Source organism: Thermobia domestica, chromosome 5 (genome assembly GCF_964235325.1).
Source record: "Thermobia domestica chromosome 5, izTheDome1.hap1.1, whole genome shotgun sequence".
Taxonomy (NCBI): Eukaryota; Metazoa; Arthropoda; class Insecta; order Zygentoma; family Lepismatidae; genus Thermobia; species Thermobia domestica.
The window spans coordinates 279,226,446-279,253,392 of record NC_137458.1 but is presented as its reverse complement, the minus strand read 5'-3'; the positions used below and the strand labels follow the sequence as shown (position 1 = coordinate 279,253,392).

The 26,947-nt window shown below is 35.1% G+C and overlaps 1 protein-coding gene across 2 annotated transcripts in view; it reads left to right on the top strand.

The window, feature by feature from the left end:
* Rrp47 (Ribosomal RNA processing 47) overlaps positions 1-26,583 on the top strand; it is a 34,056-nt gene extending 7,473 nt beyond the window's left edge. For both annotated transcript variants that reach the window (XM_081760142.1, XM_081760141.1), the window contains exon 2: positions 25,534-26,583. In XM_081760142.1, the coding sequence (XP_081616268.1) occupies positions 25,557-26,066 (510 nt within the window). In that variant the 5' untranslated portion in view covers positions 25,534-25,556 and the 3' untranslated portion in view covers positions 26,067-26,583. The remainder of the gene's footprint in view (positions 1-25,533) is intronic.
* Positions 26,584-26,947: the final 364 nt, after the last annotated feature.

Sequence of the window (26,947 nt, the reverse complement as noted above, 5' to 3'; positions counted from 1 at the left end):
ATATATATATATATATATATATATATATATATATATATATATATATATATATATATATATATATATATATATATAAAACAGTAACAGGATCGGTTGTAGACATTTTGTAAGTGTAAATAAACAATATTTAGTCGCCCCCGCCTAAATGATAATAAAAGAATAGAATGCTGTAATGGACAAAAATTCTTCAGATAATTGTTACAGTTACAAATTTCTTCAATATATAATAATTCAGTCTTCCTGTGAGTATTAAAGGAAAATGGCGAAATTAAACCTAATTAACTGTGGATGAATCATGACCAAAGTTCCAGTTTTAATAATTTATATATTTTTTTATTAAATAAGCACAGGAAACAACTAAAATGTATACCTAAGATGTATTTTGACAAATACAGTTGAAACATAAAAGCCGAAATAGAATAAACCTAATGAGCTTTAAGTTTAACATTATCACAGGTTTGATTTTGACAAAGAGATATGCTCTTACACTTCATTAAAAGCATATTAAAATAGTGTTTTCCAGTGATACAAATATTGTAGTGAGATTAATTTCTCGTTTTCTTTGTTACTGTAAAGTTCATGTTATAAAGACACTTTTCTGGCTTTCAATTTGGCAAAATCTCTTATTATTGCATCAATATCAATTTCATTCAGAATGTAATTTTCAATGGCCATCAAAGCTAGTCCATTTAATCGTTCTTGAGATGTACTTGATTTCAAATAATTCTTTATTAATTTTAGTTAAACTAGTTCAATACACAACAAATGACAAAAGTGTGTGTCTTAATTGATATTTAATTTGTCCTCGATCCAGTAGCAGCACTTTAAAATCAGGTTCCTTCGCAAAAATTCTTTTCAGGGCCTTTTAGGCCTATAGAACAATTCAATTCTTTCATGTTTCTTTCCAACATAAACGTACGAAATCAGGCAGTAACACAATGTAAACACAAGCAAAGATGCACCTAAGATTTTTCTTTCGGGTTCGAAGATTTTTCGGAATAGCCTACAAATGCAAATAATTTTGTGTATCTGCCCCTGAAATTGTGCTAATTGAAGGATCCAGACTCTCAGACTACCTGTGCAGTGTTTCGTCCACACATATTTTTAGGGGGCCATTTTCCCCCGGGAGGAGATCAAAATAATACGTCTGTAATATAATAATAAATAAAAGAATAGCAGCAGTGGCCCTCTGAATACTAAGTGTACCCCCCGGAAGATTTTTTCTGAAAGGAACACTGCACCTATTAGGGATGCCCACGAGACAAGATGTGTAGCTGTCTCGTCTCGAAAATGTGTTGTAAAAATGATGTCTCGACTCGAAAAATGTATATTTCGATATTGGAAGAACCGTGTCTCGACTCGAATTTTGTTTGGAAAATCCTGTCTCGATTCGTCTCGTGCGCATCCCTAGCACCTATGTCGGTGCATCCCTGAACACAAGTAACTAATAATCAAAACTCTACTTTGCATTAGAATTATTACTAATTTAAAATATCGCTCCATCTAAATTTAATAACAGAGAATGGATTAATACTTATTGTTATACTGTTATAAACAACAAGCATCTGTATATGCTGCTGTGATTGAAAGTGAGAGTACTGAAAAAAAAACTACTTGTCATCCAAATGACCTTTCATCGCTTTCGATTATATCCTTTCAAGTTATATACTTATATGCCGCGTGAAAACTAATTGTATTCAAACATATTTTGAAATACATGAAATTTAATTCAGACCCGTAACAGAAATGACCGTATCGTCCCATTTTAATTCAACAATTAAATTACTGCAATCAGGTAAAATAACCTTACAGTTTCAAAAGAATGTCGACCTGCAAATGCTTCGTTAACAGTGACTGGTATTGACAACTCCCCACCTCAACATTTGTATGATTTTGTCCAGAACGCGAAAGAAACCTTTTAGAGCCTTCGGTTGCCTCTTATCTTCTTTCATGTTTTGTAGCTTTATTTTCCGATAAAATGCTCACTTGGTTTTATATCGTTGCTCATTATTATTACATGAAAAACAAAGTACTATTAAAAAGTGAAAGCACACATCATTATAAATTTAAAAAATAAAACAAAAACGAAATGACTTAGGATAGAAATGAAAATCTTGACGAACGACAAATGAACTAATAGATATTAAACAAAGTGAGTATTAAGCAGTGGACAGCGATTTGAGCCATTAGGAACTTAAGTTAAAATTTCCCTCAGAAATGATTTTAAAAAAATCCATTTGTACTGCCCGTCTTTTCTTAGTATTCGCTCCACTCCCTGGGCGAATGGACAAGAAAAGCCTACTTGCTTGCACGGGGGCCCGAAGAATTGTTTAGAGGGGTCATCTTCCTGGTTGGTATATTACGTTTGGTATTTTTATTTCTATTAAGAAAATCTTAAGAAATTATACATATATATTATACTTGTCGTAAGCCAGGTGGGGCCCGGCCCCCTCGTCCCCTTTTGGACGCCCATGCTTGTTTCAACTTTGATAATGTGAATTTCATTTACGGTGATCTTTCTCAACCCTTAACTGAGGTCATTGAACCAAAGTACTATGCGAAGACACTGTTTAAGACAAGATGGACGAGCACCCTTGGAGAGACATTTCTTTCTACTGTGATAATGCCACCCAATCCATAAACAATACTTGCGGTTGAATTCCTTTCGTTTGTTGATCCATTCGGATTTTAAAGACATATTTGGCAATGATATTCTCTAGCAAGGTGTCGGAAGGATTGTTGAGGAAGGAATGAAGAGTCTGTTATATTTGTATTTTGTGCATATGGTGGGATTGTGGAAAGAATACCACTGTCTTTAGCTCTACGGTCATAGTGCTTAATACAACATCTATTGGAAAGCTAAATTTACCTTCATTTTATCTCATATTCGTAAAATATCCCTTTTCCCTCTTTAAAAAGATCTATCCTGTGCTGTGGAAATTTTCCTCAAACTAGCATCACTTGTGCGTGTGGTATTGGCATCAATTGATGTACGAGTCCATTTCATTTGTAAAGGGTGTTTTACAGCCAACCACGCAAAGATTCGACTTTATTGTCCTTTTGATGTATTTTATCTGTATCTCAGTCTGTACAATATTTATTTGAAGCTATATGAGGAAAAAAATTTATCATAACATTTTTGAAATAAATATTTACATTTAAAACAAAATTCATTTTTCTAATTTGGCTCCCTGTTCACCCGGCGCCTCCTGCGAACGCGTAGTTCGCAGGCTTCAAGATCCGGCCCTGCAGTAACAATGAAATTCTGTATTACCGCCCGACTATCGTTGTTGTTAAAACATTCATGATATGACGTAGGGAAATGAGTTACATTAGGGTTCTAAGATCTAATATCAAAGTTGAAACATCGCAAGTAAAACAAAAACATGTAATAGCAAATAGTTTTGAAAATAATTTCAGTTTAAACTAGCTGCGACTACATTTAATTCAAAATTGAACTTCTGGAGTGCAACACATGAGTGTAGCTAAAAGAAAAAATCAATAAGAACAGTCGGGATTTGAACCTAAGCCACACAAGTAGGAGTTCCTTACACTAATTATTCATCTATTATATTTTGTTTACTAAAAATATTTTCCATGCAGCAAAATGCCATTTCACACTGAAACATTAACAACATAAGAACAAAGATTTCAAGAAAATTTGCCAAAGCTCATGTATTAAAGGTATCCTGGTATTCCCCCAGTGGTACTGCAAAATCACTAGTCAGGATGCCTCGTATCGAAATTTGTACCGGGAGACTCTCAATTACGAAGCGTCAACACTAACCAGTAACCTTCGTTCGCTCAGTAAATGTCTTCAAATTACTTTTCTGTAATTATTTTTCAAAAATGTTTATTATTTTCATGAAGCAAAGAGTGCATCTTCTACTTGGGTTGAGAACTATATCTACTATACTTCTAACAGTCAACTAATAGTTGATGTTCATTATTTCTATCGATTTTCTACGTCTACTAAGTTATTTCAATTTTTTATAAGTTTTCCCTTCCGTTTATGACAATGATTAGAAATGAAGGCTCCTCTTCTTATACAAATCTTGATCATTGTAACATTTTTTAGTCAAAATTCTGAATTATTGAAAATATTTAAATTAGTTAGAATGAAGAGAATAATACTAAGAAACATGGTTAGAAAAAAAGAAACATTGTTGTTTAACGAATTGATAAAATCAAGCTTTTTCAAAACAAAAAAAATACTGTATGGTATGGGATGATCATGGAAAAAGTAAAAATAGCCATCGAGGACACACTAACCAACTACTGTACGCGGATAAGTCCAGGTTCGTTAACTTGGTAGACGTATATGAAGAAACCACTAACAAAAAATAGCTGATAGCTTTACGCCTAGTCACCTCAGCGACCTCGAAACTATATTTTCGCAAACACCGCGAGGGGCAGGGAGGGAGTAACAGAACGCACACAGCTCGCTGTATGGCTTTAGGGCAAATACCTAAAGGCATAAGCAATAGGCCACTTGACCAAGAGCAATGTTGCCAAACGTAAACAGCGACGCATTACCTTCGACACAAAATCACTGACCCTTCGAACCAGGGTTGCCAACCATACGATAATTTATCGTGATATACGATAATTTAAGCCTTAATACGATATACGATAATGCCCTTGCGATAATAGGTGAATATACGATAATTTTAGAACGTACACTTTTTAGCAGTTTTTGAATGTGCAAATAAATTGTAGGTGTGCAATAAAGAATTATAAAACACATATTTTTAACAGTCATTCTCGCCAAAATAAATCAATAACGATTTGAGAATTGGTAACCCTGCCTCCATCACATTTACGTGGAATTGGCAATATTGTTTGTTCTTGATGGCTCTATTATTCGCTCACGTGAATGTTAGTGCCTTTGTTTGGATGTGAAAAACAAAGAAGTTAGAATCGTTTTGTGCCAAGTGAAATTAAGTATCGCATAATTACTTTCCGTAATTAGGTATGATAAGGATAGTGACACCGATATGTAGTTCTAATCTGAAGATTACTAGATGTTTATTATATATTATTGCTATTATTAGTAGTATTATACTTGTTTATACAATTATCACGCCTATAACGAATATACGATAATCTTTTGTTATATACGATAATTTTAAGGACGAAAATCGATAATTTTGTTCTCCGAGGTTGGCAACGCTGCTTCGAACAAGATAACATTGTTGCGCTCTCAGAGTCAGGTTTTAATTGCATTTGTGTTGAAGAAATGAAATGAAATCTTTAAGTTTTACGTCCCACGGTTGTGCCGGTTAGACTAAAGGAGACGGTGATGATGAGTAATGAATGAAATGAAGAGAGTGGGAGGAAATAGGAGAACCCCGAGGAAACCGACGCACACGGTGTTCGTCCGCCACAAAGTTCAATTGGCGGGGGCTGGGATCGAACCCGAGGCCCCAAGCACTAGAGGTGAAAGCTCTGCCACTGAGCCACCGCGGCCCTAAAGGAAAAGAAAAGAAAAGCGCACCCAAGACAATACCTTTAGAGTTGTGGGGAAACTTGTCCAAATAGACTTTTCTTTTTATTTACATTTAAAAAGAAATAAAATATATTTCCATGATGGAATAAAATTCCACTAATATAATAGACATCTAAATTAGAAATAGCAAAAACAGCTGAAAGTAAGAAGAAAGCAGTAATTTCACATCAGGTTCCAAAGAGAATAAACAGCACCGAGTAAGCAAACAACAGCGTTACTCCTCCTGTAGTCCTGTCCCGAGCATGTGTCAAAGGTGACGTCATTGCACGATATGACGGAAACGCGTTCAGCGATGAACTTACCAAGCCAGTAACTACTGTATTTACACCACACTCTACAAAGTGCCTTTTATCTATACAGGATTATGCGCGATCAACATTATAACTGTTACATTTTTCATTCTCTGTTGCAAGAAAATAATTGACATGAGGATAGGACCTGTACTTAAACGCAAAATTACATAAACGGTCTGGCAGTTTTAGTTAGAACGATCCGTCAAGTGGAGGTGGGGTAAGTTCTCAAACATTTAAATATACGACGTCTTACATGCTGTAGGTGCACTACGCAACCAGTTACTAGAGAACAAACCCCGAAGTAGGACTGGTATGAAAACGAGACAATACGAGACTATTTACAGTATTAGTCTCCTTTCAACCGACAAATAGCGGTCTCAGTCTCGTCTCGATAGTTTCGAAATAAATTATTTGAAATTATTCCACACTAAATTCGACAGTAGATAAATAAAATACACCTCCAATAGTTCTCCCTATTGCTTCAGAATATATAATGGATGCACCTAGAATACTACTAGATATCTACTACTAGATAAAGTATGAATTAGCAATTCATATACAACATTCGAAAATACATATGTCTGTTTCCATTAAATATACTCATTGTTTCTTAAACTATTTATTTACTAATTGAAATACCCGGCGTTGCACGGGAAGAATGGGTTTATATTTCAGATATATTTGAGATTAGTTTTCCCAGTAGAATACATATTTGAATCGGAATGAAATAGTACGAATCCATTTCCAGCAGGAGCAAATGAATTAACTTGCCGCTAACGAAGAATAAAAACTTGGGCTTTTATGGTATCGGGAGTGTCATTATTCACTTCAGCGACCCCGAAAACTATTGAATAGACACTCATATCTTTCAATTAGGACTTTTTAGGACCTCGAAAGCTATGGATTTAACATTAATATCGTTTATTTTCGATTATTTTTACATGTATCTGTGTCACCCATGATAGAGCTAGAGGTGATATGGGTTTCGATTCCCGGCAGGAGTCGTGTGGTTCGGGTTCCACGTTAAGTCGTAGATGCATATCTTGTATAGAGTCACAGCTGAAAGACACGCTGAACTCTATATCACCTCACCTCGTGAGATATTCTATTTTTGCATAATTTCTAAACCATTTCTCTTTCTTTGAATCTCCTCCTTCCTCTTAGGACACGCATAGGTTCAAACCGAATCTTTCTTCACGGTTGGAGGACGCAAGGCTACTGTACCATATGCGTACAACCCTTATGAGTTGCGCAGTTTGAGTAGCACGCACGAATAAACCACGCTTACATTTATTATATATAATTAATAAAATCTCATATTAGGACTAACTTCGCACACCAAATTTTTTAACAATGCGACATTTTAAATTCTGTTCATCTTCTTTATTATTATTATTATTATTATTATTATTATTATTATTATTATTATTATTATTATTATTATTATTATTATTATTATTGCAATAGCTATATGAAGCAATTATCTCGGCCAATTTCGTTAATACACACCATTCAGCAACCGGTAGTTGTAAAAATCAGGCTTTTGCAACAGCAATTGTTAGCTCAATCGGTAGAGCGCAGACTTATGGATTCAAGGGTTACGAGTTCGAATCTAGCCTAAGTCAAAAGATTTTTTTCTGATATAATTCTTGAGATGGAAATGTTTCTCTCTTCACCTCTCTTCACAAACATCTCGTAATTCTGAATAGAGATGTTTGGATGTGAAAGAAAAAAGTATACTAGGATATAAGAAAAGAAAGATAAATTACATGATACCTTTTGCAATTTTTAACTATATTTTCACCTATCTAGGACGTTTCTAAAAAGTTCAGACCTCCTTTTCGCTCTCTTACGTGTCCTTTAACTAATTTCTACAATTACTTATTGAGTCTAATTTACTTATAATTACTTATTGAGTAATTATACATATATTACAGATGTCTCATCTCTTTCTCTTTTCTCTACATCATGTCTTGAGATGAATGTTTTGACAATAGGTTACAGACACGATTTTACAAAATGATACGATCTGCGATATCAGTGATACATATTGTGGTGTTTAACTTAACATATAAAACAATAAATAGAAAAACTGAGAATACGAATCTTTTCGTGCACTGATGCTTCAAATCTGTGTCTTTACTCCCTATACCTATGTTAATTCCCTAGTCAAAATAAAAACTCTTCAAAATTAATCAAAAATTCTTATACAACCATCCCTTCCTTGGAGTACTGCGCGGTCACATACCCGTCACTGCGATGTAAAGGCACTTCTGGCGACGAGGATACATTATATTTATAAAGTTAGGCCCGGAAAATGTGGATGTATATTTACAAATATACGGCCCGAGCCCGGAGTGATCTTTACTTTGTAAGCCCGTGCAGACTTCTACCGTGGGGTGAGGCTCCTGGGATGACTCGATGTACATTTGTTCGTTTGTCTGCCTGTATCACACATACTACAGGATACAACTTTCGGTCTGTGATGTTTAAATTTTCAGGGTACAAGCACGAGACATTCTCAATTTCCTGTATAGATTTTGACAGCATACCAATGTAAAATTTCAAAATGGTGGCTTTTTTTTTCTAATAGCGGATACAAAGCGTAATTTTCGTCTTTTTAAGTTGAAATTTTCAGAGTAGGCGCACGAGACATTCTAAATTAGCTGTATATATATTTTGGCGGTGATCCAACGTAAAATTTCAAAATGGCGGCCATTTTTTAAAATTGCTGTATCCACATTACAGGGTACAATTTTCAGACTTTTAAGTTTAAATTTTGAGGGTAGAAGCACGAGACATTTTATTGCAGTGTAGATTTTCTCGGCGATCCAGCTTAAAATTTCAAAATGGCGGCTAGTTTTTTCAAAACAGCAGTGAATAGGAAATTGTTCCAAGTTGTGACAATGACAAGCTTCAACTCGTTTATTCCAAAGATAATGATATATTTCGAAAAAATCCAATTAAACCCTATATAGGCCCAGATGGTTTTTTAAGATTTTTTTTTAAACCCTGTATAGGAATGAAATGAAAGTACATTTTGTATTCACTTACCGGGAGGTGACACAAAGAAATATGAATGCACTGATTCAAGTTGTTAATCGTATTGAAATATTGCGGGCTCGTATATCGGATGTAACATTTCCTCTTTCAACTATGTTCGCACTTACGTTGGTAATGAAGATGATATATTAAGGTTTGTACATAGACACGGATTAATAAAGTTTAGAACTGAGTGTGAGAAATGTAATAGAGGTTTGAGAATAAAGAAGAGTGGAAATATTTACATGTTTTGCTGTGAACATCGTGTAAACAGAGTACTATCGTAATCAAACCTAATATAAACTACGCTAATTTGAACAGAAAGCAGCGAAATTGTAACTTTTTTAAACTAATGTAATCACCAAAATTATATCAATTTTTTTTAAAAAGAAAAATGTCTAGACCCATTGTGCTAAACATTGGCAAAACTCCCACGTGTCATTAAATGCGTGACGACGAAAGGAAAGGCCTTCCAGATTAAGAATACGGACGCCACATTTTTTACAAAAAATTTTAACGCTATACTTGATGTAAATGATGCCCTAATATACTCTAGACTTATTTTGTTGCGCATTCTCGGATAATTGTGTACAGATTGATAATACATCTGGAAACCAAAATGCCATAAAAAAAGTTTATTCATGCAAGAAACATTACCAGGTTATGATAGGTGCCTGGTGATTACAAGCAAGTATTAGTATCTACCGCTATATAAAGAACGGAGGGAAAATGCATTTTCCTGTGTACAGATCTGTGGGAATTGTGATGGATCAAGGCTCACTTTCTGGTAGGGTGGATTGAATTAAATCAGTCTGATTTCAATCAAGTTTTAAATCACTTGATTTTTTAAAATAAAAATCGCTGATTTAAATCAAATTCCGAAATAATTTAAAGTGAAAATAAGTAAAGTTGCGTTTCTGTTTTGTTATTTCGATTATGGAAGATGATAATCATAATACAATGAGACTCAAATGTACAGTGTGTACAGCATAGTATGAAAACAAGTGTCATGCAGAGGATGATTAGGGAAAATCCCGTTTCGAACGGGTAACAGGGCAATCCTGTTTTCTTCTTTTCGTAACATAGGGTTTATATTGTAAATCGTTGCCTATTGCAACGGGAAAATCACCATCGACATATAAGACGAAGATTCTTTTGAGTGCGCGTCTATATATTTGTTCCCAGATAATAGGGCGTATTTAGAAGTGTCCTATCCCCTCTCCGAAAATTTCGTAGATTTTATAACTTAAGGCAAAATTTGTGTATTTCGTGCCGCAAGCTAGTTACAATTTCCTTAAAAATATGCCCCTGCCAAATATCAGTAACTTTTGTGGAAAAAAGTGTTACTTTGTTAAGCGTTGCTGTACTTTTTCCTTAACACTTAACCTTTTAAATTATATCACCTATTTTTAGGTGATAGGATAAAATCTTCATTATTCGATTAAAAAAGTACCAATAAATCTTTTTACTTCGTTTTTTCAGAATTGAAACCATTGTAGAGCACGTTACATGTTTTCACGCCTTTCTGCGTCGAGATATAGGATGTGATGACGTCATAAATTTAAAAAAGATATTTTTTGTTCTGCCTATTTTTATTATTTTTTGGCGGACCTACATTTTGCATTCAGAAGACTGAAATTCTGTACACTCGTTCAGTGCACCCTTAGTATTTTTCAGATGATTTCAAATCTCTGCGTGAAAACAGGGAGGTCCAGAGGGGCAAAAATGTATTTAAAAAAAAAAAAAAAAAAAAACGAAAAATAGCTTTCTTCGCGATTGTTGCGCCTAAGATGGAGACATATCACTGGTACCATCTGAAAGGCTGTTCTATTCTGAAGAGAATGATGTACGAACCATGATCTTAGGATAAATAGGGATGTCTCAGGAAACTGTTACTTGAGATCCTGTTTTATACGGGAATCTGGGGTATTTGGAGATATTATTTTTCGCAGGCTTACTTTTGCATCTAGAAGTTTAAAATTTTGGACACTCATTCACTGCACCCCTTAGTATTTTTTAGATTTGTTTCAGATCTTTGCCTTTAAACAGAGGGGTAAAAAGTAAAAAAGGGGATATTTCTTAACAGAAAAATCCCTTTTTTCGTGATTTTCCAGTCTCAGGTAGCCTACACGATGGAGACATTTGAATGGTACCGTTTGAAACTCTTGTTTTATTCTGAAGAGAATAATGTACAAATCATGATTCTAGGATAAATAGGGATGTCTGAGAAAATTTTTATATTACATCCGGGTCATCTGGGGTATTGTGGGGATGTTCTTAGCTCATTGTTAAATATTTTTCCCGCCCTTACTATTCAAGATAGAAGTTTGAAATTTTGTACACATTTAGTACACCCTTAGTATTTCCCAGTTGATTTTGAAATCTGTGCGTTAACATAGGGAAGTCCAGAGGGAATCAAAATTTGAAAAAAAAAAATCAAAAAATACCGACTTCTCTCAAAATTTTCCGCTTCAGGGACCTGATAGGGAAAATGTGAATGTTACCGTTTTAAACGCTGTTCTATTCTGAAAAGAAAGCGATATGAACCATGATCCTTGGATAAATAGGGATGAAGTTCGACTGAAAGTCTATAATTTCCCCCCCCCCCCCTCCCCAAAAAAAAGAAGCCATAATTTAAAATTGTTAAGAAAAATTGTTTGGGATTGGTATAGGTTAACGATTGGGGATTAATTCAAAATTCAACCCTAACACTTTCACGTAAATGGCATAATTGGCATTTAATACTAATTCGTAATGCTTTTTCTTCAGTTCGCGACTTGTATTATACGAGGAGAAAGATTTGATTTAAATAAAAAAAATCAATTTAAATAAAAAAAAACATCAAAAATGATTTTTAAAAAAATCATCAAAAATGATTTTTTTTTTAAATCATAATTTTTTCTACCCTGCTTTCTGGACTTGAACTCTGAAAGGGATTCTAGCTTTTTGTGAACAGAAGTGTGTAAGTTAACCACACAACAGCAGAATGTCCATTTTGCAATAACTTCACTCAAAGTCGATCAGACCATTCTTAAGAGAATCATCTCTCAGTAATTGAGTTTGAGTTTGGTTGATAAGTTTGGTGTTATCTTTAGCTATTCCTATTTTATTATTTGTTCAATATCTTTCCTTTCTTGTGTATGCATCATGTCACAGTTTTTGAAATAGAAACCTGGGGAATAGCGTATACATGACTTTCCTCTTGAATGTTAATTTTTTTATAAATGCTATATAAGTATTTATTATAACTGTACATATCCAAAACAAAAAAAAAAAAAAAAGCACCTGCTTGGAGTCCAAGCATAGTAGCGTTGGATTTTGCACGTAACAAAGATATAAACAAAAACAACTACTTATATATAATTGCGAATCCGTTTTTCAACGTTCTATTGACGCCAAGGAATGCACGTTACTTTTTTTTTATTATTACGCTAGAGCTATCATTCAGTAGGCATAACCAGGAAGACATATTTGCCAAATGCTTTTCCAATGTGATGGAAATTGACCTTTTGGAATTTGTTGGCTTGTAATTCTCTTGGTAGCGTTTGAGATTCTAATACGTGACGCATTCCAAACACGTTAGAACGCATACATTAAGCTTTTGGAATTTTAAATTTGTATCTAGCTCTAAGATGTAGGATGGTCATTTGAACATTTAGTTTTTTAAATAATAAAATGTCAAATGAACTTAAACTAATTTAATTTCAGAAGTTAAAATCGTTTTTTTTATTGCCTATTCTTCTGTATGACAAGTGACAAACATATGTGATTTTTTTCCCATGGTTCCTAATGCGATACCCAATAGAGGTATTTGTCTCGGGTGCAAACCTAGTAGTGGTTTGGATGTCATTTTAACCCGTTCATAACCTTATGAATAGTAGGCAAGGAGGAAACTGTAGTTTTTGAGATATTAGGCTAAAGTTGACACATAGATGCGAGAGTCATTGCAAATTCGCTAAGTAGTTCTACCTACGATAACTGCGTAGTGTTGTCAGTTGTAGTATTTGTGTATACCAAATAATAGTGTTTATTTTATACTGCACAAATTCATAAGTAGCTGGTAAAAGTTATACAAAACCAGAAGCTGATTATAAAACTTTTATCATAAAGCAATGTATATTTACATTAATTTACATTATTTACATTAACGTGGGTTCCTGTCACCACGGCATGGCGCGTCCTCAGGTTGCGGATCGAGGAGAAGGCCTCTAGATATAGAGGTTAGCTGCGAATATACTGAATAAGCAGTCGCGGACAGACGACTAGGAGTGGTCCTCCAGCTTGGGGGTTTGGGTAAGGCTAACACCCTCATCCTGTAAAAAAAGGTACTTGTTCAGAAACATTCACAAAAGCCTCGGACAAGGACTGATAACTTGGCACGACATCAGCAAAAGAAACTGGACATGAGATTTGGAACATGGAATATTAGAAGTCTTTATAGGGCAGGCGCGTTAAAATCTGTAACGAGTGAGTTAGAGAAATACAGGATGGACTTAGTAGGAGTTCAGGAGGTTAGGTGGGAAGGAAATGGATATGAGAATTCCGGAAATTTTACGTTCTTTTACGGGGAAGGAAATAAAAATCACCAGTTAGGAACAGGGTTTTTCGTTCACAAACGAATATTACCAGCAATTAAACGGGTTGAATTTGTTACTGACAGACTTTCTTTTATTACTCTTAAGGGATGGTGGTGTGATATTATTGTTTTAAATGTACATGCTCCAACTGAAGATAAGGGTGACGATATAAAAGATAGTTTTTACGAAGAAGTGGAACGGATATTTGACCAACTCCCGCGATACCATATGAAGATTCTATTAGGGGATTTCAATGCGAAGGTAGGACGAGAGGATATTTTCAAACCGATTATAGGGAACGAAAGTTTGCATAAGGAAAGTAATGACAACGGTGTTAGACTCGTGAACTTTGCAACATCCAAAAACCTAATCGTGAAGAGTACAAAATTCCCACATCGCGACGTTCATAAATACACTTGGACATCACCAGACGGAAAATCACATAATCAAATTGATCACGTTTTAGTAGATAGAAGAAGACAATCTAGCATAATTGACGTCCGGTCGTTTAGAGGGGCTGATTGTGACACTGATCACTACCTGGTAGTAGCGATAATACGGGAGAGATTATCGTTGAATAAAGGTAATATTCAATGTCCGAAAACGGAGAGATTTAATTTAAAGAAATTAGAAGAGAGCCAGGTAAGAGAGGAATACCAGATTGAAGTTTCGAATAGATTCTCGGTCTTAGAAGACTCGGAGTGCACTAGTGTTGAGGATACTTGGATTGAAATTAGAGATAGCATTAAAAGTTCAGCAATAGAAAAATTGGGACACGCGGAAATACGTAGGAACAAACCATGGTTCGACCAAGAATGCATTAAACTAGCAGAGAAGAGAAAACAGGCAAAATTACGGTGGCTACAAAATCCGAATGAAACAACTACACAAAATTTCGCAGATATCAGGCGGGAAACTTCCAAAACTTTTAGAACAAAGAAACGGGATTTTTTGAAAGCTAAAATTAAGGAACTTGAAGATAATAGTAAAAATAAAAATATTCGGGACTTGTATAAGGGGATCAGCGAATTTAAGAAAGGCTATCAACCTCGTGCTTATATATTAAAGAAATCTGACGGAACAGTTCTCACCGATACGGATAGCCTCTTAAATAGATGGAAAGATTTCTTTGACGATTTGCTGAACACGCAGCCAAAAACTAATGTGCGTGGAGAAAAGGAGATACACACCGCAGAACCGTATATTCCAGAACCCAATCGAATAGAAGTGGAAGCCGCTATAAAGAAATTGAAGAAACACAAATCTCCGGGTGTAGATGAAATTCCGGCTGAGTTAATTTTAGCTGGAGGCGAAAAATTGTGGAACAAGATACACAAACTCATTCTCCTTATCTGGAACAAGGAAGAATTGCCACAAGAGTGGAAAGAATCAATCATTGTTCCAATTCACAAGAAAGGCGACAAAACTGACTGTAATAATTATCGAGGCATTTCTCTTCTGTCAACATCCTATAAAATCCTTTCAAATATTCTGTTAGCAAGATTGACCCCATACGCAGATGAAATGATTGGAGATTATCAGTGCGGATTTAGACGAAATCGATCAACTATCGACCAAATATTTACAATTCGCCAAATACTCGAAAAGAAGTGGGAATACAATACCCCGGTACATCAACTATTTATTGATTTTAGAAAGGCTTACGACTCGGTTAATAGAGAAACATTATACAACGTTCTTACAGAACTTGGAATACCGAGAAAGCTAATTAGATTAATTAAGATATGTTTAAGTGAATCCCAAAGTAAAGTCCGGGTAGGAAAATTTTTGTCCACGAGCTTCCACGTCGAAAATGGCCTGAAACAAGGAGATGCGTTGTCGCCATTATTATTTAACTTTGTGCTGGAATACGCCATAAGGAAAATCAAAGATAGCAACCAGGGCCTAGAGTTGAACGGCATTCACCAGGTTATGGCATATGCTGATGATGTAAATTTAATAGGGGATGATAGGAGAACAGTAGAAATAAATGCAGAGATCTTATTAAACGCTTGCAGGGACATGGGTTTAGAAGTAAATGCAGAGAAAACTAAATACATGGAAGTGCGTCGGGACCGTAATACGGCAAATTGTGGAGGCGTTAAAATATTAAATAATGCTTTTGATAAAGTGGATACTTTCAAATATTTAGGATCAATATTAACAGACGAAAATCATATTCACGAAGAAATTAAATGTCGACTAAAAGCAGGGAATTCGTGTTACTATTCGGTTCAAAATCTCTTGTCGTCGCGAATCCTGTCGAGGAATTTGAAGCTTAAAATATATAAAACGATAATCATGCCTGTTGTTCTGTATGGTTGTGAAACATGGTCGCTTACTCTGAGGGAAGAACATAGACTGAAAGTATTTGAGAATAGGATCCTGAGAAGAATATTCGGACCCAAGAGGAACGAGAATGGGGAATGGCGGAAGCTTCATAACGAGGAACTACATAGATTATACGGTTTACCCAACATTGTTAGGGTCGTCAAGTCTAGGAGGCTTAGGTGGGCAGGTCATGTAGCTAGAATGGAAGAAGGTAGAAACGCTTTCAAAGTCTTGACTGGTAGACCCATAGGAAAACGACCATTAGGAAGACCTAGGCGCAGATGGGAGGACAATATTAAGTTGGATCTCGCAGAGATAGGAATACAAAGTAGAAACTGGATGCAATTAGCTAAGGATAGAAGTCAGTGGAGAGCTTTTGTGAATGCGGCACTGAACCTCCGGGTTCCATAGGCCATAGAGTTAGTTAGTTAGTTAGTACATATCCAAAACACCCGAATTATAATTCAATTGTGAACGCTTATAGCCATTCTCAGCACAAATCCTTTTGGAAAACGAACGTTGCTTGTACATTTTGAGATCAGAAAGTTCTTACCCTGATCATGATAGAGATGTGCTAGTCATATAAAAATTTGCGCAATGATAGATGGATCTCTTACTAACATGTGTAGTAATTTATCTTGACAGGTTCTGCTAGTCTTTCCCTGTAGTCTTTCAACAAACTTTCTCTTGTACCCGTATTCTTCATTTTCTGTAACTATTGTAACCGGCCACTTATAAACATTATTTATTTCATATTTAATATAGATTGCTACACATAATTTCAGGTCAGAAAATATATTATAAAATGTTAAAAATTATTATGTAATTTTGTCTGCAAATTTGCTTTTTGTGTTGAAGACAGCTTAACTTACATAATGAACTTCTTCACTATGTAAATGTTGCATTAGCAAATTTTATCATCTATACCAAATTCCGTTTTTTGCATAAACCTAAATTTCCAGATCAGTCTTTTAATCGCGTGGTTCTACATCATAATCACAAGCACTTTGAGTAACAACTCAGCAAAGGTAACAGTGTAAAAAATCAAAATACTTTCAAAATGGTATGGTATGTAACCAAATTTTATATCGTCCTCTGTCTTAATGTCAGTCTAAAACTAAAATTACATTTTAACTTCAAAGGTAACAGTTTCTATCAAACGGCAGACCTCTCTGTAAAGTTCTAATATATCTAGTACTTGTGCTAAAATTGTGCTTTAAAGTAACCAAATTGCGAAGACAATCATTTCAATCGGAAATAAGCAGGTATGTGCTTAAGTCAGGGCGCAAAATTTCAAAGTCAGACATACTCGCCAATCCAGAAATGATGTTCGCCAGATATCTCACGTAAAAATTATGAGAAGTCTCCCCCCTCCCCCACGGCCTTTAGTCTGACAGATTACGTCAGGGCATAAAATTTCAAAACCAGACAATTAGATTCAGGATAATCAATTTTGAATTGGACAGTTCATATACATGTTAAAAAAACATGTAACGCTCTCTCTCTCTCTGTACTGAAGTTTCAGTCGTCGATTGCAATTGTCGAACCTATGTCCTTGAGTCCTTAAGGATAGGAGGGGCGAATTAGAACGTTGTGAAGACTTCACATTCCGTGTTTTCTCTCACTCAGTGACAATTATTTTCATGCGAAACAAATCGCGCAGCTCTAAGTTTAGGCAGAAACTATTCCTATTGAACATTGGTCGCCAGCTCTGAATTTCTAGTTGCCAATTACGACCTGGCGACCGAAAATTTGCCCCCTGGCTAAAGTGCAATTTGTCAACTGCCATGCATGTCACATCACAGTAACAATTCACTAACCACATAACAATCAAAAACATTAAATTAATTACACATTGAGGCTTATATCATTTATTGACGCCTAAAATTAAGAAGTTTACTTAATGTCACAAATCTCTACTATTAAAGTATATATATATATATATATATAAACTGGTTATGTTTAAGTTGCTAAAACGTCTCGCAATGCACCCCAATTAATATTTCATGTATAAACCATAAACATAACCACAGGATATAAAACTGGTTATTGATAATTAACGAAATATTAGTTTGAATTCTCACTGGTTTCACGTGTGTTTCATTTCGCTTAAACTGTACCCAAAGAACTTTTAGTATCTTGTGACCTATCAATTTAACATCTGTGCCCTTATTTCATTGGCAAACATATGCAGGCTGAGAAAACTGTGTCCTCAGATCTGTTATATAATCAGAAAACAAATTTTTAATCTATACCTGTAACTTACTCGTTCTCGCTATAACCTCCAGACCATGAACCCTCTTAAAATTACTCTAGTTCTTCAAACTTCCAGTTAACTTAAGTTTTTGTTTACATTGTAAAATAATTGCGTGAAACTGTTCCGGTTTCAGTGCAGTTATTGCTGACACAATCTTTTAAAAGATTTTGTTGTTGAATCTATTTACTATACATTTGATTATTTCTTTCATATGTAATGGTCCATTTCCTTGATTCCTGATTTTTTTAGTAGTTTGCCTTCAGATATAGTCATCAAATCTTTCTTCATATTGTAATGGTAAAAAGTGGGATAAATAATGCTATTTTATAGCTTAAATAGGAAAAAGAAACGTTCCTGGCTTGGCAGTGTTGAACATACCTCACCTTTCATTGCTGAATAATGGATTTCAGCTGTAAATTTACTGAATTCTGGCTTCTGTAAAGTAAGCGGTCACCGATATTCGTCTTTCGTATAAACTCATTCCTATATTGCACAACGAATTTTATAAAACAGGGTATCGGAACAACATTAACTAAGCTTCCTCAACCAAAATTCGTTGTGCAAGCACGTCATGATTCCCAAACAGAAATTTGCATATAGTGGATCAGTGGTGTAAGTAAAGGCTCCGTAATCCCGCCAGACGTTAATGTCTAAAATCATAAATTAGCATGATGATATAAATAAAAATAACTACATATATTGAAACGTTGTCTACCGTTGCAGAAATGTAGCTTCTTCATCTATCCCTTTGAACCTAGCGAGGCATTAGAAGCTAATGTAATTTTTGTATAATACGCTGGTTATATAAAATAATGAACAAATATAAAATGCTAGTTTTATATGTTTGTCCGCAGTCCTTTCGACAATGAGATCTCGAAATCCACAAGTTGTAGAAATGTGCCGTTTTCACTAGTCGATTCCAAATTTTCTAGATTGTCCAGTTATCATTCAAATTTTCAAAAAATTGTGTCGTTATTGTTCTATTCGACATTTTAGGGGCCGTTTTGAACCCATAAGCTTAACATTGTTGCAGGCCGAAACTACGGTGTGAGGCAACCAGTAGAGAAGTTACGTATGGTGGGGTGACGGACATTGCAAGCGCTTTGCTTAAATCTGAATGGTAAAACATATTGCATGCTGGCAACTTCAAAGGCCTCAAGAGACGCAATGAGGCGTACTCGGACGGATATAGACTTATTTAAAAAAAAAAAAAAAAAAAAATCCATTTGGTATCGTGTTACTTCTACAAATTTGCTACAAACTCACTCCAACATCTATACATAGCAATTCACTTCCTTTGTGAGTCTCCTATCCTTCACTTGTGGAGTAAGGAGACATGGACAGTAGGAAGGAGATTCATGGTCATAACAGAGCGATGCGCTGAGTAGACAGCGCAAGTTCAGCTAGTAATAAGAAAATAAAGACACGTACCTGACCGTATTCGAGTTTTTAATTTAAGCGTCGATCATTAAACCTTGTTAGTTACTTGTTGAGCTTACATGTTGATCTTGTGATTTCTTGATCCACTGGAAATATTTAACTTTTCTAATACCCCATAAATGTGTTGAGCTTATATGTTGATCTTGTAATTTCTTGATCCACTGGAAATGTTTAACTTTTCTAATACCCCATAAATGTGTTGAGCTTATATGTTGATCTTGTAATTTCTTGATCCACTGGAAATGTTTAACTTTTCTAATACCCCATAAATGTGTTGAGCTTATATGCTGATCTTGCAATTTCTTGATCCACTGGAAATATTTAACTTTTGTAATACCCCATAAATGTGTTGAGCTTATATGTTGATCTTGTGATTTCTTGATCCACTGGAAATATTTAACTTTTCTAATACCCCATAAATGTGTTGAGCTTATATGTTGATCTTGTAATTTCTTGATCCATTGGAAATATTTAACTTTTCTAATACCCCATAAATGTGTTGAGCTTATATGTTGATCTTGTAATTTCTTGATCCACTGGAAATATTTAACTTTTCTAATACCCCATAAATGTTTTCACACTCACCGATCACTATTAGAAAATATCAAAGGCAGTTTAAGTTAAAGTCACTGTGCACTATGAAACTACTTTTCTTCAAAACCACAAGATGGCAGTAAAGAAAATCAAAGAACTAACATAACAAATTGTCAGTAGCTTAACAAGTAACTGAAAGTTTAACCTTTAGAAGAAATTGTCAGTAAAACATTGAAATGATTGAGACGTAAATTAAAACTCAAATATGTTGAGGTATATACCTATTATTTTACCGATCCATTAGTTACGTCACTGGAGCAGGTGCGAGTTCATGTATAGTTTCTCAAACTGGGTCTTTTTAGATTATCTTAAAGACTTCTGTTTTTGTTCCACTTGATATAATGAATTATTTACCAAAGTTTGTTTCGATCAATTATTAACACTATATACAGGGTGGCCATAAGGCACTTGACAAACATGAATTGTTTATTAACTATGAGATTATTATTAGTTATACCTTAGCATTAAGTCGGATTAGGAACCACACTGCATTGTAGTGATTCCTAACTGGTGTGTTGAGACACACTGTGTTGCGCAGCTCCATGAGAAGTGTCGTGAAATTTTAGAATTTTAAAATTAATATTATGTTATTCAGAAGGTATCTAGACACATGCGATACACTTTATTTTTACCATGAAGTCTTATTATTAAGAGCCGGCGGGAGTCAAGTGACCTTGACAAATCGAAGATATCGCAGTGCAAAGTGTTTCCTTATTTTGGCAACAGATGGGGTTGTCGCTGAAATGCCGTCAAAGCAAATGCACCCGTCCTTTTCCTTCGTTTTCCCCTGCATGTGGTCAAAGTTGGACAGCGTAGGAGGGGGATGGTTACGGCTGTAAATGGGACAGAAGAGTGAAATTCTTTTCTTTTGGCTAAAAGAGAAACAGAACTGAAGAAACAAATAAATAAGAGGGACCAACATGATATCAGCCGTCAGCTCCCTGTCGGAGAGCAACTCAAATATCTACAACGGTCACAAACATACCATAGAGAACTAAAGCACTTGTCGCCTGTCTCTTTCTCAAAGGATTCCACCTATGGTAAATAACAGAATAGTGCGGGAAGAATCTGATATAAAATGAAGAACCATGCCAATATTTAAAAAAAAAAAAAAAAAAAAAAAGTACACACACGGGAGAGTCGATATTCTAATTTATTTAGAGCCTTCGTGGTAAAAAAAAAAAAAAAAAACTTGGAATTGAAAGGCAGAAAACCCAGACAAAGATTTGAAATGTATTGACAATGTGAATCATTTTTTTAGTGGAATCCATTTCCTTATTTTCTTTTCAAAATATGACCACCAGATTTACCCTCTCTCTCGCCTTCACATTCGAATGGTCCTGGGTTCGATACCAGTTGCTGACCATCCTGAGTTTTTCCTATTATAACAGAAAAAAGCCGCAATGTTACATTCAGCCTTGGGGGCCGGCTTAGAAGGACAGGAGGGAGCACATGCCCTGCTTGATGTTGGTTTTTATTGGGGGGAAATAGACCACTTCATTAACAATAGAATTAAAAGATGTGTCACTCATGTCCAAAATTATTGTCGCATGTCTATAAATATGTTATTGTAGGAATATAATTTGATAACGAATTCACCCGGTATTTCTTATAATGTTAGTATGCGTACAATCGGCAAAGACATGTATGTGGCAAATTTCATGTCAAAAGAGCAGTAAATAAGAACAATAAAACGAAAACAAAACTTTCGTGTCCATTTAGCAACATTTTATTTTACTCATTCTAATCTTCGTATTTATAATTACTGTATTTTCCTATGAAATTTACTACATATATTTCCCGATTGTACACATAGTATCAGTATTAAAAGTCTCCTGCAAAATCATTATTACATGATATTTTTACAAGAAGACAGTTATAGAAATGCGACAATCATTTTGGACATGAGTGTACAAGGATGTAACAGGTGTTTGTTTCAAACATTAAATAAGTGTTCGTATAAATTGAACTTATTTCCTGACGTCATAGAACTAAGAACTGTTGCAGAGCGATGTAAGTCCGGTGACAATACAATATTCCATTCTTACTTTCATACTTTGCAATATATCTATTTATTTTAAAAGCAAATTTTAATATGTTTTTATTTTCAACTTCCTTATCCTAAAATAAATACTAGCCTTTAACCAGCCCTGGTATCCCTGGTTGCATATCACTTTAGGATTTGGAAAAGGTGTCCAACGAATTAAAAAAAAATGATAAGACATCTTTTAAAGACATTCTTTTGTTAATAAATTCCCACTAAAAAGTTAAAAATAATTTTGTTTATGCAAGACTAAATAAAAAGAATGGAGTGCGTCATTTTAAGAATTTATAAAGTAACTGTAAGCCTATATGAGAGCGCATCCCTTTTTTTTAGTTACACATAAACATTTTTTTTAAACTTTTAAGTGCGACTTGATTAATGAAAGAATATCTTTAAAATGTTTATTATTATCTTTTTTAATTATTGTTAATGTTTGCGTCCTTGGCATAGGGTGTTTATTTTGGTAAGGTACCGTATGGTACGTTTCTATACTACTAGGGTATATTAAAATTTAGTTTCCTATGCGTTACTACATACATTAAAAAACATTTTTTTAAAAGAATTACTACCGAATATTACTACCGCTCCGCTAATAAGAGGGAGACAGATTGAGGATACCAAACACCCCTACCGTTGATTGAGAAATATTTAGGTGTCGACACTGATGAGCAACATCTACATATGAATTTGAATGTTTTATGGGCTTTAGACAATTGATTCAGACCGGGAAACATGGGGGACAGAATGTTGGAAGCAAGTAGTCCAGTCCCTAGTTTGAATGCCTGGAATGAGTAAGGACTCTTCCCCCCTTGGTAAAACCTGCCGAAATTGGAAGCAATATCAAAGAAGCACTGCTTCGAAAAAAGAGGGAGCAAACATGCATAAATAGTCAGAGTCGGATTTAGGTTTAGTGGGGCCCCAAGCTGTTGAAGGTAATGGGGTCCTTTATGTGTCCAGATGAACATACGCACCCTACATACAGCAATGAAGAAACTAGAGATAATTTAGGAAGCAGACTGGTAGAAGGAGCCCTATTAATTACACGAACGTAGGCTACACAGCAGGAAGCACTGTTGCTACGTATATATAAATTTTACTTTATTTTTTTAAATTTTCTTATATTTTAGAAATCCAATTTTTCTTTAGATTTTGGGGCCCCCAAGAGAGCGGGGCCCTAAGCTATAGCTCGTTTCGCTTACACGTAACTCCGGCACTGTAAATAGTATACATATACAGGCGCGGATCCAAGGGTGGCTATAGAGGCTATAGCCCCCCCCCCCCTTGACGCTCAGGTATACACTGGATAAAATGGGCTTCAATCCTGTTTACTCTGGATAAAGAGGCAAACTATGGTTTACCTCCTCCTTGATCATATCCTGGATCCGCCACTATATATATATATATATGTACATGTATGTATGTATATAAATGTGTGTGTCTAGTATGTTGTACGATGGAAGCTGATGAAAGAGCTTTATACCATATTATTCTTGATTTTTTGACAGGTAAACAAAGAATATTTCGGGAATTAATCTATCCTAAAGATTATAATAATGTATCTTATTTTTTCTCTTGCATGTATATTCTTAGCCTGCAGGAAGTTTTCATTTCTTTCTTGGAATAGATAAACGAAGACTTTGGTTCGGCTTCTCCTTCACAAATTTTTGTCGAAAGGTTGACTTTATCGCTACAAACACAAATTACTTCTTCTCACAGAAACCATCTACAAACACACTGTACTGCTGAAACAGAAACCATCAACCAAAGAGGTCATAAATTTTGCCATTCCTCGTGTTTGAAGTTCCCGTTCTACACAATGATTTCCTTCCTCCCGCCCCTGTTAAGAAGTTCAAAGTAGATTTTCAAAAGGACTGGCTCCCGCTGAGAAGGAAAGGGGGATGAGGAATGACTATAGTGCCATCTAGCAGTTATACGGCCAAGTACGTGAACACGAAAAAATCTGATTTCTGATTTCTGTAGATTCAATGATGAAGGATATAATTTCTCATCGATTGTGAAATGAATGTCTTTGGAAACAGCGAAAAAATAGTACAGTAGCGCACAAATACAAAGATTGTACTCCATTCTAAAAAAAAGTCCGGAGTTTTTAGCTCTTTTCCTTACTGTAAAAAAACAGAAGACTTTTCCGTCTGATTTTGATCATTTTCTTATGGGAATTTGGATTATAATTATCTGTATTTATAAGAAGAAAATATCACGCACAGCGTTCAAATTGCACCTTTAAAATGAGATGCATCATATTTAGTGCGCTACTGAGACATTTTTGCGAAAGAACGAAATGAAACCGTGATTTGCCTAAAAAATGGTTGAGATCCCATGTTAAATTGAACACCAATATTCCGGCCGCTGTGACGCACTCCTTCTCCCTCTTAAGTTAGAATCACTTGGCCTATAAAGTCCAGACTTTATACGACACACTTTATTTTTAGTAAGGAGTTAAATATAGGGATGCAAATAAGCAACAAAATTTTACTAGCTCAAGAAAAAAAGCTACTAGTCTACATCCCACAATAGAAATCATTTACTTACCTTCGGTATTTTAATAGTGATATTAAAAACTAGTTGCACCGAGTGGTTATTTGCATCCCTGAGTTAAAATTATTTTTGCGATAGACTGTATTAGGGAACGGCAACAACAATGCTCAATTCTGGATGTAGATACTTAGGTACTACATGAAAATATATAGCCTTTTTTGTACTATTATAGTTTACATTACCATTAGTGAAAACCTAATAACTGTGTCGCGATATTGTGAAGGTTCTGTAAAATGTGTCTTGTCGTCAGTCAAAAAAACGTTGAGAATTACTGCCGTACCGTATTGTTTGCGTCAGTCAGCTACCTCTACTCTGGTCAATGAGAACTGAATAACTCAGTGACCCCAACGACTCGTGAAGCCAGGGCTCTACGCGAATCATAGAACTGCTTTCCCTCACGTGTAGTGCATCGAAAGTATTCGCACGATTCGTGGAGCTGTCTTCTGAATGCACATTTTAGAAACAGCTGAAGTGCACCAACAACGTTGCCAAACTTAAAGAACATGGCAAACGAGCGAAAAAAAAAAAGCATTTAAAGAACTACAATACGGATGTTAACAATTATTTGAATTAAATGGTAACAATAATCATAGCAAAAATATAAAACGACGATAAAAACAAAAATAAACAAAACGAAATTTAGTGGCAATCCGACAACACTGCACTCTCAGGAGATGCTTGAAGTATATAGTGCGAGAGGACACTGGCAAAATTTTATGAGTGGGGGTTGACGACTGAAACACACACTCGCGTTCTTTTGGGTGGTGAAATTAGTAAATCTAAGTCAAGCTTTATGACTCATCACGATCACATTGGTGTCAAGTGACTTAGGGTCCACGCCGTAATTTCCCTAAATTCAGCTCTAATTTTTCTCTTTCTTTCTTTGTCAGAAGCAGAAGCTGGTACTTCCAACATGGCTGACCAAGCAGAAGAGGTTCCAGCAGGTGATGATTTAATGAGAGATCCTGTTTTTTCTTCAAAACTAAACGCTCTCGACACAGCACTTGAAAAAGTGAAAAAGGTTTTAGACGTGTCATGCGGTCCAGAGGCTTACTCCAGACTCAGTGCTGCAGATAAAGCAAAGTATGATCTATTCTTGGCGTATGCTCTGAACACTTTATTTTTCGTCTATATGCGGACACAAGGTCGTGATCCAACGCGTCATAGTGTAAAAGGAGAACTTGATCGTGTAAAAGAATACATGATGAGGGCTCGGCAACTTCAAGAACGACAACATATGCCTCGTCTTGATCAGGCAGCTGCGCGTAGATTTATCAGAAGTGGTTTGTGGGAACCTGGACAAAATCAGGGAAATGAGGCAACAAATGATAGTAGTAATATTCCTACTGCTACTACTACTCCTCCTCCTACTGCTACGGAAATGCCAAATGCCACAAGAGGCAGGAAACGATCCAGGAAATAATTTCAGTTGCATTTGATTTGGAAATTATGGATTTTCGAATGAATGTGTTTATAAACGTCGTCTTTTAAACTGAAATGTAAGTTGGACATCAAATGACAGTGTTTTTACATAGTTGTGTGTGACGTGAAATATCACATGGTGAAATATCGATTTTTTTTTTTTTTTTTTTTTCGGTGATCTGCAAAACTTACGGTTTAGTGATTTTATTTCAAAATGGTTCTTAACATTCCGTATGAATAATTTGAACACAAGGTAATAATTTTGTAATAAGAGAAACTTTTGTTTTCCTTATGCACAGTATTCTAGTACCTGGATAATTATTCTTCATATCTTTAGTCTTTGACTGTTACCTTAAGTTGACTTCTGCTGTATTTTGCAAGGATTCAAATTTTAGAAATACGACTATAGAGAAATTCTGTTAGAAAGCCGGATAATTTTTGCGTATCTCTGACATTGTAGGTTCAACTTGTAGATAAATTGTTAACTATGACAGTTAGTAAATGAGAGTTTATCTGAATTATCATGTTCGTTTTTTCGGATCTGATCACCATGTGTTTTGGTTCCTATTTAATCCCATGGTTATGACCATGAGCCTTAACTGAAGAAAGGGAGTTTTAAAATAATAACAACATAAGTAGGTATTAAAATACATTTTTAAAAATCTGGAAAACACGAGATCACGTAATATTTGCAAATAGTTGTGGTATATTGTTTGAAGTGAATAGTCTATTACCACGCATGCTAACTGATGGATTTCTGGTAGAGATAAAATTTTTCGGTGGCATCTAGATGGCCATTGTTATTTATAGATTATCAAAACTCGATCTGAACACTCGCAGAGCAGTAGTTGATAAACTACATATCTCTGCAAAATGCAAATT